Raw genomic sequence first — 14,276 nt, forward strand, 5'->3', positions numbered from 1 at the left:
TTCTGTGTAATATAGATTATGTTTTTATATGATATGCTATTATAAAATTTGTTATGTTTTACACTATTGTTTTTAGCTTTTTTTTAAATATGCATGTGTTTTTTATTCTTTTAAATAAATATTTAATTTTAATACTTTGTTTAGAATTATTTATCTGTGAATGCAAATACAAAGAAATCAAAATATTTATATATAAAATTTTTTTATTAAAATCTCATTACCATCAATTTATTTATTTTATTAACATAAACACAATGAAATAGAATCAATGTATGCGAGTTCTGGTTCATGCTAGATGTATCTTAATGTCATGTGAACAAATTTTTTTCATGGAATATTTATTAAATACAGCATCAAAAGTCATCCATATACATAACTATAACATAAATATCCATATACATAACTATAACATAAATATGCATAAATATCCATATACATAACTAACATAATTTTAATATTTATTAAATGTCCATTTTGGAGACATTGCTATTAAATTAATGTGTGAGATTGATGCATGCATATTAACACAAGATATTAACTGTCTCTAAAATGGATTGTTTGATATTCTGATCATACAATATCTTAAAAATGTTATGACTATATTGTTGAGCATTTTTTATCAATAGAAATTTATCAAGTTTTGGATCTAATGCCTATATAAATATATTTTTCATAATACTTATTATTTTATTTTTTAACAAATATTACATTAAGATTTAATGAATTTATTATGTGCTAAATACATATGAAGAAAATTATTCAGTAGATTTAGTTTTTCAATCAGGCAGTTCATGATCACTCAATTAAGGGATGAAATTCTTTTTTTGAATGAAGTAATTGTTATGTACTTGAATTATATCTAATTTGTTTGTATTTACAATAATAATTGAAAATGAAAATAATAGAACTATACAAATTTCAGATTTTGATCATACATTTACCTTGTGACTTTTTCCTGGACTTGAAAAAAAAGTTTCACATGATAGCATATCTTCTACAACAGAATCATAATCATCATTCATGAATATCTCATTGTTTCATTTACATGAATAACACAATATGCACTGCTGCATTTCAAAATTCTTGCATAGTTTCACATTTTTTTTTCCTTGTGTGAATATTTTGTTCTTTCATATTTTAATATTTTCAGAATTATTCCTAATATACATATTTATATCTATATAAATATAGACATACACATTTTATAAAATTTGCATATTTTTTTCACTATTTACTTTACAACTTTGTTTCAAAAGTGGAATTTGTGCTAAGGAGACTCTTTTGTGAGTTTACTGTGTCATAAGCATGTTCTGTTGCTGGAGTTCTGTAAAAAAGCAAAAAAATAGTAAATGCATATTTTTAATCATTCAAGAATGATATCAAAGTAATAAATAACATTTCTATTTCAATGATATAGACGAACTTCTTAGATCAAAGCTTTTTTGTCTCTTTTTATCCCTTTCTTCATCTTAATACAATTTTTTAATCATTCTGTTATCCTATTTAAGAAAAGTTATTTTCTGCAGTTGCAAATGCAAGCATAAATTGAAAACAAAACAAGAAAAGAATTGTTTTATTTCTGCACATATTTAAAAGGAAATGTGACTGTTGTCTTTATGCCTGTATATTGGCACCTTATAAAACAGACCATTGTACTTACAGCTATCAAGTTCAATACAAACATATTTTGGAAAAATACAGAAATTTATAAATATGTTTTAATTAATTAATTATTAAATGAAAATTTGGCATTTCCTGCAGTAACTGAACTAAATATTGCACAATTTTTTTTAGAGTTATCTGTTTAATGATAACAATTTAATTATCATGTGATTTCTTTCCTAGTTTTAAGAAATTTTTAAATGTATTTTTTTTTAAATTTCATAATTTTTATGTTTAATTTGCTTTAGTGTATTTCATTCGTATAAATTCATATTTATTACATTGTTTCATCAAACTGTTTAATCGGTATTTTTTCTATAATTAAATCCTGTAATTAACAAAGTTCAGTTTTTAAAATAGATTTAAAATAGTTTTTAAAATAAATAATATTGCTTCCTAAATGGATTTTCAATTTCCTTCAGTTGGATGTTCTAAGTTTTTAAAATCTATTTTTTTATGGACTGAAGCTTATGAAATAAAAAGATTTTTATTTCAATTAATAAAATTTGTTCATTGAAATACTTTTTTACATCAGCTTCAGACTGACACTTTTTACAAGAATTCTAACTGATATATATATTTTTTTTAAAGCAGTAAATGAATCCTTTAAAAAAATGCCATGGAAGCAGACAGATGATAATTCCAAGTATAAATTAATGTATATAATATGAGCTGCTAGTTAATAATGAATATACTTTATAAAATATATTGATTTATTAAGTATATTAAATTATATATTATAATTTATAAAATTTTAATATTAGGGTTGGAAAACTTTTTCTTCTGTTGCTCTTTTATTAATTGGTAAATATTTCTACAATGTCATTTCTGTTAGAAAAAATTATGCTATACTCTCAAAGCTGAAAAATCTCGAACAAAAGCCACTCTCTCATAAATCATTGGATCCAGAGCTAACAATTTAGTATAAGCATATTTTGGGAACTTGAAATTAGATCATGGAGCATTTTAAAATTTTTAATTAATTAAAGATTCATCAGAATTTTGGTTTTTACCTGGTAAAGCATTCAAACATTGTATTTGACAAAAATAATTTTTAAATCATCTGAAAATTCAAAAGATAATTTTTTGTATTTTAAGTTAATTAAATGATAATTTTTCCCTTAATTACAGCAATTATGCAATTAATAGTTATTTAATTGAGATTGTTGAAAAGTGCAGCGATGATGAAAAGAGCTTCCACTGATGTTTTTTTCGCTTATTGAAACTTTGAAAATAAATAAGATAAATGTTAATTTTATATATCAAAATTAATTATTTTTTTATAATAATTAAACTTGAATGTTTTTAAATGCGTTTTATTATTAATATTGATGGATCCGAAAAAAAAAAAAAAGCTTTTGAAAATTTTTATTTTTTAAATTTTTTTATAAAATTATGTTTGAAGATGTGACGAGTAGTATAAGAAACCCTAGATTAAAATAAAATATTGCAGTTAGAAGGACCAATGATTTTCAAAAAATAACTATAATTTATTCCTAAAAAAAATCACCATAAATGCAATAGAATAAATTAATCATTTGTTTTTATCACTTTGACAACATCTGAAATATCTGTTTTTCAGCCTTAAAAAATTAGAATACATTATGAATTGTTCTGTGAATTAGGGTAAGTCACACTTTATTGCAATGATTTCAGGAGTATTCAGTAATATATGGATAAGCATTGAAACCATAATTGAATTCTTTTTATTGGGTTAGCTAATGAATTGATACATTTGTCATTGCTCGTGATGAAAATACTTCTAGGTATAATATTTTTTATACAAAACAAATTTATATAATACAATACACAAAGTTCTCTTATTATCTGAAACATTGTTTAAAATTAAAATAAGGATATCAATTGAATTAAGTGATTTTCAAAAACTGTCGATAAATCTTTTGTCCATACATTATTTATGGTTCTTAAAGAATAAATATGAAAATTAATTAAATATTGCTAGTGACAATCAGATGTAAAGATATAAAATTGTTTAAAATATATGTGACAGTTTAGTACAATAGAAATGGCACTGCTAAAGACAAAATGGTCTTTTGTTAAAAACTAATCTGGAAACATGGTTCCTAATAAATTAAAAAGTATCTATTAAATTAATTGTCATGTTACCTAAAATTTTTCTTGTACTCCATAGTATTTGTAAACAAAATGTGAAGAAATTCTATTCTGCAATTTATTTTTGCATTTGAGGTTTCAATTCTTCCCCTCCCCCAAGCTCATTGCTACAAAGACAATAGAATTTGTTTCATATGATATTTTTTATTGCCATGACACGAAACGTTTTGGTGATTATGTGCCTGATCTGAAAAGACCACATAATGTTTCTTTTTTTTCTTTCTAAGTCATCTGTAATTTTAAATGATTTTTTACCATGATTAGGATTATTTGAAGATTTGTAAAAATAATTCGAAACATTGCATAGTAAATGATATCTGATGGAACATTAGTCGGGAGAGTTTGACTCATAAGTCTGTACTCTCTTTTCCCTGGAACTGCTTCACACAGGCAATTTAACTTGAATTTTGAACATTATGAGTAGACAAGGTTGATGATAGTAGCAGAATTTAATTTAGAATATAGAAGTGTTTTGAGAGGAAAAAAAATAAGGAGGAGGATATATAAAAAAATATTGGAATATTAGTAAGGTAAGATGGGAAATTTTTTTTCTAATTTGGTCAAGAGTCTCTATTTTTTTAAAAATCCAAATATTCAATTCATTTCACAAATGCCTTGATGGCTATGTCATTCGTCGCCTGCGACGTCTGTTAAAACTTTTATGATCGGTATTTTTTTCGAAGATTTTGACTTCTTTCAAACAGTAATTGCACTAATTAAATTGAGAATTGTTTACTCTTTCAGGTGATAAGATAAATCATCTTCGTGAGATAAAATTTTCAGAAATTGTTGCAGAAACACCGAAGTTAAATAATACTGAAAACACCGACAATTATTATAACTTCTTAAAATGTCCTAGCATACATTTACTTAGTATTCATCAGCTAAGCGGGATTCTCCTTTCTATATTGTTACAAAATTTTTCTTCTACAACAAATACCGCCACTCAATTGTAATTACTCAGCGCATTTAATTGCTATAGTTCAGCAGCTTTCTTGCTGTCTAATCCTCCAAGACCTCTACGTGTCGGCGACTCCGACTCTCACCACACACCGCCTCTTTTTACGATCCACACGACTTCAACCTCGTAGCAAGATTTGGGATTATGGAGCACCCGCCCGGCGAAGCCGGGCTATCTCCTTCCTAGTAGCATGTAGACTTGGCATCGGATGTGCCTTGGACTGCGGCAATCTGGTGAGTGATCTTCTTCAGCGTCCGGTCTCCTGGTGGTAGCATGGGTGGTGGAGGGGGTGAGAGCTCTTGACCAAGCAACCTCGTAGCTTCCGAGTGCCCGTCTTTTATAGTTCCGGGAGGCGGGGCTAGAATCTTCTGACCAATCAGGGCGTACCTGGCTGCATCTCGGTTGTTAGTGGATGGATCTTGAAAGTTCTCGAACTTTCCGGTACTATCCATTTAGTCGCCAAACTCGCCAAATTTATCGCCAAGCCGCTAAATGCTCGCCAAGTCTGTCGCCAAGCTCTAAGTTCATTGATCTCAGCACGTACAGGACCGATCTTACAATGGTCTTTCTCACGATGACACTATTCGTACCGGGTTGCAAAATTACAGATTTGTAACAATATCAACCACTTATGAACCCGAATATGTAATTGCGATTTTTGAGTGGGACAAGGAATTTTTACTGTTTCCTGAAGAGAAATCCGGATGCTCCAGTATTTCGAGTTACCTGAACTCAAATGAACATAGAGAGTTAAATAAGGTCGTTTTGTATAGTTCCTTATCACATATAAAAAAAAATCGACTATGTGTATTCCTTTTGTTCAAAACTACACTAGGTTTACTTTCGGATGAGACTTATAGCTAATGGCATCTATTGGTTAATAATAATCAATCCACGAACCGGAATACAAGTTTAAATATCACTACCATATGCTGATGTATGACACATTATGGCAAATTTAATGTGCAACTGGCTTGCATAAATGGTATATTTGCAATGGTATCGAGTCTCAATTTCCAATTCTCCGAAACCGAAAACTTGGTAGTGCCAGGTGCCATAAAAGATTGCTGTGATCTATCTGAAAATTATTTATAAATTATTGGGGTTTTTTTTATTTGCTTTCTGATATGTTTTGAAAAACCACATTTCTATTTAATTCTTAAAATGGCATTTACAGAAATGATAAATAAAGGTACCTTATGCCATTTTGAATACTTGCATTTTACTTCTAAAATATATTTCCTTATTCGGCTTTATGTTTATTTTTTTTGGCTCAATAAAAAACATTTAATCTATGCATTATATTGTTAAAAAAAACTTACGATGTCTCAGGAATATTCTGTATGTCATCTATGCATTCTTCATTTTTGAAAGCCATATTAATTTCGGGCCTCTTCAAGGATCTTGATGAGCTTCTCGCACTTCCTGATACTTTCGTATTGCTTAGGCTACTGCTGCTTCTTCGTAAATCCCTTCTATTGAAAACTTCTACAAATATAAAAAACAAAATGAGTGATAACGAAATCATTGAAAACACAATTTAGGGGATTTTATGAAGAAATTACTTTACAATATTTTTTAATAGCCGTGCTTAGTAATATAAACTGTTATAATGAGCGACAAAAATTACTACACTCATTTTTCTCTAAAATATCACTTGCTTTAATTTTAAGAAAAGTTGTTTGATTGAAAATAGATGTTATTTGCTACAGAAACATTTTTTAAAATAAAAAAAAATTGATTTAAAATTAATTGTGTATTTATTTACGATTTTGTATTTTTATATAAAAACAAAGTATTTGTTTTCATTATTTTCTTCACTTTTAATTTATCTAAAATTATTGTAAAAAAGAAAACAAAACGAATTTAATAAGTTTTTTTTGTATTTTTTGGTTCAATAATTTGTAGTGAATTTTGTTAATTTGAGTAGCCTCTGATAATATGCATTTTTTATGTATTTATTGCCTAAAATTATTCCGTATACATTAAGTTTAGTTTTAATTTTCTTTGTTGATAAATTTCCATTCCAAACATGCTTAATGTTTGAATATTTTGTTCGTCACAAATTTCACTTGCTTCCACTGCATTTTCTTACAATAAAGAGTATTTTCTATTTATAAAATCTAATCTCCCAATACAACGTCGAAGTTTTTTTTATTTTTTTTTTATTTTTTTTAAAGATATTTACTGCATTTTTAGTGTGAATATATATTCTTTCAGAATCTCAGAAGTTATTCAATTTAATCACTTTCTATTCAATGTTTAAAATAAAACTTAATAATCCGAATCTACGTCAGACATTAATTTAAAACAGGATCAAAAGTTTGAAATACACTTAAATTTACTGACAATACTGCCATTTACAGACAATAAATTAAAAATGAAAAAAATGAAACAAAAGCGCAACAGCATTTTGAATTCTGAATCATTAGTATGTGTAAACAAAAAGTTCTATGTTTGATTCATAAAAAGTTTTTCTAAACAATTATATTACTTTTTAATAAGATTGCTTTTATGATTTTCTTAAATTTTCACTACAAAACATCACAAAAAAAAAAATTGTTACCATTTTTTGCTTACCACGGAACCAGCTACGTGAAGTTTTTAAAGAAAGTCAAGTTTTCTTTAATTGAAAACTGGAAAATTAAAAGGATGATCTTTCCCTTTTCACTAATACTTTTTTTTATTGTAAGTTGAATAAAATTTCTTGAATGCGAGAATTCATAACGGAGGAATCATTTCTATATACAAAAACTATCAAACTTCATTAATATTTGTATAGTCTTTACAAGCAGACAAACTACCTGTGAAATTTGTCCAAAATTTAATATATATCTACAAATTTGATCCAAATGCCTTACATCAAATGCATTCGACTAGTTCAAAGCATTTTTGAATTATCATGTTCAAAGACAGACAGATATAATTCGATATATGAGTTTTTTGGACTTATAAAAGTCTGAAACGGAAATTATATAAAGTCTCAAATTTAATTTTTAGCTATTACAATGCTTTCTCTTTGTATATTACGTATACGGGAAAATATAAAATATTAAGGCCATTGAAAAGACAGATTTCGTAGCATTAGGTCAAATGATTTGACTTGTAGAGAGTCAATATACAGTGGCTCAAACAATTGAGAGTACGCCTTACTTTTACTTCATAAATCCGACTTTCAATATAAATAACACATTACCGATAAGAGCAAGCATGTTTTTATTTTTATGCATAACAAATGGTTTAATTTAGAGTAAAAATAAAGAACAATCAACGAAAAACTTCTAAATTGAAAAGTATCAGAAGCATTTTAAATAAACATATGCAGATTTTTGCATCAAAAAATTGAGAATACGCCAATGAAATATTGTAATTACTCGCATACAAAGAAAGTGTCTATATTTAGTTGCTTGTCCTTTGGTTTTTATAACGGCCACTAAACGTCGTTTTACCGATTTCGATCAATTTTTTGTGGTATCTGAAGATATTTTGCCCCATTCTTCTTGCAACACTTGTTTTAAATGGGTTTTATTTCTAATTTTGTGTTTTTGGACCACTGTTTCGAGTGTGGCCCACATATATTCAATGACATTGATATCGGGAGACTGTGGTAGTGTGTGTAACTTCTGTTTGCAATGAAAAAGATACAACATACGTGCAATGTGTTTTGGATCTTTGTCTTGTTGTAAAATGAAATTTCTATCTAAACACAAATTTTTAGCATAGATCGGTGCGAAATATATCCAAGTATCTCATAAAGCTCATAATGCCATCTATAAAAACTAAATTTCTTACCCCGGATGAAGCCATAACGACCCCAAACCATAACAGAGTCACCACCATGTCTGATTGCAGGACGTAAATGTTTTGGATCCAGAGCGGTATTGGGCTTTCTCCATACGGTGTGACGGCCGTCACTGCCAAAAATGTTGAATTGACTTTCATCACTAAATATAACTTTATTCCAAAAGTTATTGGTCTTGAATTGATGAGTTTTTGTAAACTCCAAACGCTTTTTCTGATTTAGCAAGCCGACGAACGGTTTCTTTCTAGCAACTCGACTTTTACATCCAGGTTGTCTAATTATATTTAGCACAGTTTCAGCACTTACATTTCTGATTATGACTTGAAAAGTTTCTGCAGCAAGTTTGACTGCACTTGCGTTAGGATCAATCGCGATTTCTTTCAATTTTTTTTTTCGTCATCACTCAGAATATCTATCCTTCTTCTTTCACGTTTATTTTCCATCAATCCATCATTTTAAAATTTTACTATGATTTTTTGAACACAAGTGTATTTTTCACAAATGTACCAACAATTTCAGCTATTTCATGATAAGATGTTACTTTTTTTAAAAATAATCTTCATCCGAATTTCCTTACCTGAGTATTGGTTTCTCTTCGAGGAGTCATTTTCCAATTAAAAGTTTGGCTTTAAGTTCATTTAACAAGCTTATTTACACAAAAATGATATTTGAAAAGGTTTCAGAAAAGATTACACAAAATTACATTAAAGTACCAGTCAAGTGAAAAAAAATATTTAGTAGTAGTTAAAAATCTGCGAACACCTTCTGTATTCTCAAATTTTTGAGGCAAAAATTTGCTTATGTTTATTTAAAATACTTCTAAAACTTTTGAATTTAGAATTTTTTTCGTTTATTGTTCTTTATTTTTACTTCAAATTAAACCCTTTATTATGTATAAAAATAAAAAAACATGTTTGCACTTATCGGTAATTTATATTGAAAGTCGGTTTTATCAAGTAAAAGTAAGGTGGACTCTCAATTGTTTGAGCCACTATACATTCATCTTTAAGAAAAATTGAAGCAGTTTTTTTAAGCATTTCAGTCGGTATTTTCTTTTATCAACTAATTCATATACACTATTAATTAACGAAAGAGCAATGATAAATGCCTGCAGGATATCGAACTCAAACATGACAGACAGGCAAAGAAAAAAAAAAGAAAAAGAAAAAGAGATAAGCTTGTGGCGGATTGTATTGATCGAGAAGAGAACCTGGGATCTTGTGGTTCGCAGTCCAGTAACAGGACCACGATAGAAAAGCAATTGCTCGGGTAGCGTAGTTGTTAACTGGCTTTTAAGCTTTCACCACAGACTCTCCCACCAGTGAGTCGGAGGTGAGACGAACGATATGGCTGTTGAGTGGTGATGGTTAGCTGTTGGTTCTAATGCGCCTGTACCCATTTGAGCATTTGAATTGCGGCGAGCATGTGTGGATGAGTGGTTGCTGATGCTGTTTGCTGCGTCAAGTGAGTTTGACGACTTTGGTTTGCTGCGTCAAGTGAATCTGACGACTTTGGTTTGCTGGGTCAAGTGAATCTGACGACTTTGGTTTGTTGTGGGTAGATGGTGTCACAACAGCTGTACGAAGGGCAAAGGTTCATCGTCCGAGGTCAAAAATGTGGCGAATTGGCATGAGAGAGGATACAACCCGGGACCTTGTGGTTCGCAATCCAGTAACATGACCACAATACAAAAGCAATTGATTGGGTAGCGTAGTTGTTAACTGGCTTATAAGATTTCACCACAAGCTTCAAATATTTGTACTTCTCACTCACAGATGTTGACAGGTAAGTCGCACGTTCCTCAAGTTTTGATCGTTTGCACTTCATTTTCATTCATGCAAGCAATGGATATAAAGAACATGGGTGGGATAGATGCAAATTTTGGAAAACTATTTTTGGTAAGTCCAGTAAGAACGTCTATGGTGATCATGTGTTACTTCAGAACGAGACTTTATTATAACTAAAACAAACCCGATTTATTATCATAAATCTCATAAATAGGCAGAAATGTTCATAATAATCACATATAAAAGAAAGCAGGAAAATTTTAATGTAAGATTTCTAAAGGAAGTTATTAAATTTGGTAATATTATTAATATGAAAACTCTAACGCAAGCATTCATCAAATCTTATCTGAGAATTCTTGTTTTACTGTATTGCAACACTTATTATATTGCTAATCTAAAAATGGAATAAGAAAAGCATTAGAAATTCTATAAAATTCTTCAAAACGCCATACATTTCAAATGTCTGCTACTTTTTTCACCGTTTTCCTTTTATCTCATGTTTTTAGTTTGAAATACAGCTACTTACCAATGTCTGAGTCTTGTTCTGCTCCACTTGATAGAGCGCCCTCATCATTATTCCAAGTATAACGTCTACCTTCGTCATTGGTGATGCGAACTTTTGGAACTGTATTTGTAACGTAATTAGAGACATATTCATTGTCTTCTTCTGGAGCCATTAGATCTTTTTTGGATCTGATGATGGCCATCTTTATTTTTTTTGAAAAACTGTTTTAAAAAAAGAAGGTTATTTTTTTAAAGATTATAAATGCTATTTTTTTAAAAAAATTAAGAATCAAAAATGTAATTTTAATGATAGATCAGTTTTTTATTATTAATTCTTTAATTAATAATTTTTTTATTGCTACAATGCCATCCTACATTAATGTAAGAAAATTTAAATATTTCTTAATTAACAGCAATAATTTTTTTTTATTACTTATTGGAAAGATACCTTGCTTAAATGAAACGTTATTAAGTCCTCTATAACATCTGAATAAGGTTTTACTCTGTTTAATTTGACTTTACATCGCTGAAAAATAGGTCATAGAGTTTATAATGTTTGCACATATTCTGTTATAAAATCCATCCTATTGCTATCGGAAGAAACTATCTGTAAGGCATTCGCTGGAGATGAAACTGTTTAAAAGTAAAAGAGAGGGTTTATTCAAAACAGGATTTCATAAATTCCGTTTGTTTGCGTTTTCTTTTCAAACAAAAATAAAATTTCCACTATTCTAAATATGTGGGGATTTTTTCCCCCATGATGCATCGGTATAGAAATAAAACATGCAAGATGTTTATCTGCAATTGATTCACCTTCTTTCAATTATTGAATGATATATAGAAATTTTATTAAATATGGGTGCTAACAATATTTCAATAAAATTTAAGCAATGTTTTTTTATATATATTCACATATTTGGGCACTAATATTAAAGAATCGATAAGAATAATGACTAATATTTTCTAAACATGCAACTGTTTGAAGATGAAATCCATTATTACTGTAGAAAATTATCAGTCGCATGCGAATCGTCTGCTTTTTTTAATGCCATTTCAGAATTTGTTAATTTGTTCCAGATATTATGCATTCATTCATATATTTGTTCGTGATGCATTTTATTGTTGGTGCATATGCGAAATGTAATTAGATGTAGAAAAAACGATAGTAATTGTCAACAAATGAATTTTACTATCGAACCCGTTTTAAATATGATAGAATTGAAAATTACATGCATAATTTAAGGAATCTGATTTCATTTTTTGGCATCATTTGGGGAGATATGTAATCAAGGGAGTCTAGAAATTATATTATTTAGAATAAAGACAACTCAAGCTGACAGTAAGGCCAGGCTTTAGTCGATTGGACCGATTACCCCCAGTTGTATCCAGCTCCTGAGATACTCCATGTCAGAGTATAATCATGCCTCATTTCAGTGGCGTAAATAGAGTGGGGCAAGCAGAACAAGTGACCTAGGAACCATTACAGAGGGTTCAAAATTATTAAGAATTTAAGGAAACAATCTATTTTTTCTTTGCTCAAAGTTCTAAGGGATGGAAAAAACCACGAGACTACTGAATTAAGAAGAAATGAATGCACACAGTTTTTCTTTTACAGTTTAATCTTGGGATCTGATTAGAATAACCGTCCAGATTTTTTAAAATCAAATTTATCTTCGTGCCAATGATAGAAAAAAAATTCCACACATACAAAATGCAATAAAAATAAAAAAATATATCTGGTCTCATTTTTAAAAGTTATAAAAATAAATATTCCATGCTCAATGAATAAGAATTTAATTTTTGTAATCAATAGGTGTTTTATGAACAGACATTTGCTGTCAAATATATATATATATATAAAGGATTGAATGTTCAAGAAAGTTGTTTTCAGATGGTGCAATGATTTTTGTTAGTCCATTTAATGGTTAAGGATAAGTGATATACTAATAGCATGACAGGTGGCCTAACATATCCATTCTTAAAATCATGCATGATTGAAAAATTGCAATTTTTGATATACTTTCAATACCCTAACATATAGCCTAACATATCCATTCTTAAAATTATGCATGATTGAAAAATTGCAATCTTTGATATACGTTCAATAAACTATACATTCTTCATTCAAATATAAATATAAATTATACTAATACCTCCTAACGACAAAAATTGAATTACTGAGAGGTGAATCTATTTGATGGAATACAATGTTACTGATTTTACCTATTTTATTTCACTGAATTACGCACTGCCATTAAATGCTTTGTATCAAATTAATTTTAATACGCAGCCAACTAGCAAAAGAAATTTTGTTGTAGGCTGGTTTTACCAAGTATAATAATATCTTCAGAACCACAATCTTGCTTTCACTTAAGTTCTGCTTATATTTAGTGCTTTATTAATTAACCAAAATTGTTATTGCATTCTATTTTCCATGTAATAAAAACAAAAACGAAGCTACTTTAGTATTATGAAAAGCCTTCTGACACGTGGCAATAAAAAAAAATCCATCTAGAATTTTATCCAAAATAGTTCTTTTAATGTAGGCGGACACTTACGAATGTTTAAAGAGCGATGAGATCCTCTTATGTCTAGTATTTTTTATCACTAGTCATGCAAAGGTCGAGATATCAAGGCAAAATTCTAACCTTTACTCTTCTTGAGTGATAATAAAAAAAGTTTATTTTGCTATGTAGAATTTTTAAAATGTCCTGAAAGCAATTAAGAAGATATGGCTAGGAATTTTAACACTCCAATGCTTTTCTTTTATCATGGAACTTTGCTAATTCGAAACAGGTAGAATCGCAAAAAAAAAAAAAAAAAAAAAAAAAAAAACATTTATTTCTTCAAAATTTAAAATAAGAAAAAACGAGTACAACAAAAGAAAATGACAATTCTTAAACTAAAAATGGCAGTTGAATATTTTTTTCCAATTTTGTATTTCAATAAATTATGTTTAATTATTAAATATCAGTTAATTTTAATAAATGAACAATAGTTATATTTTTTGATTTTACAAATAATTATTATAAATAAGTAATTTATATATGAAAAGAATCAGTATATAGCATTTTGAACATAAAAATGATGTTCAAAATGTCGAATGAAAATGTTTACATCTAAAATGTTCGAAATTCTTTAAAAAAATAAAGACTTTTTATAACTTTTTTGATTGTATATATTGCACGACATAAAAAAATTTTGAGTGAAATATAAAATTTAAAAATTAATGACTGCACTTAACTTTTAGTTTTAACTTAAACTATTTTTTAATTAAAAATGAATCGAAATTATAGAATTATGTATATTCAAACATTATGTTAACAGTCATTGCAAAAAACCAGAGAAAAAAAAATGAAATAAATTGGAATTCTAATTAAAAACATTTAAAGCAGGCACGTTCGTTATATTAAAATATTTTGAACAG

At 28.4% G+C, this 14,276-nt stretch overlaps 1 protein-coding gene across 1 annotated transcript in view; it reads right to left on the bottom strand.

The window, feature by feature from the left end:
- Positions 1 to 213: 213 nt before the first annotated feature.
- LOC129962042 (uncharacterized) overlaps positions 214 to 14,276 on the bottom strand; it is a 36,016-nt gene continuing 21,953 nt past the window's right edge. Inside the window, exons 10-12 of the mRNA XM_056075730.1 lie at positions 10,872 to 11,071; positions 6,079 to 6,244; positions 214 to 1,324 (exon numbers count right to left, since the gene is read on the bottom strand). Coding sequence (XP_055931705.1) covers positions 1,237 to 1,324; positions 6,079 to 6,244; positions 10,872 to 11,071 — 454 coding nt within the window. The 3' untranslated portion in view covers positions 214 to 1,236. The remainder of the gene's footprint in view (positions 1,325 to 6,078; positions 6,245 to 10,871; positions 11,072 to 14,276) is intronic.

The sequence above is a fragment of the Argiope bruennichi genome, chromosome 2, assembly GCF_947563725.1.
Source record: "Argiope bruennichi chromosome 2, qqArgBrue1.1, whole genome shotgun sequence".
NCBI lineage: Eukaryota > Metazoa > Arthropoda > Arachnida > Araneae > Araneidae > Argiope > Argiope bruennichi.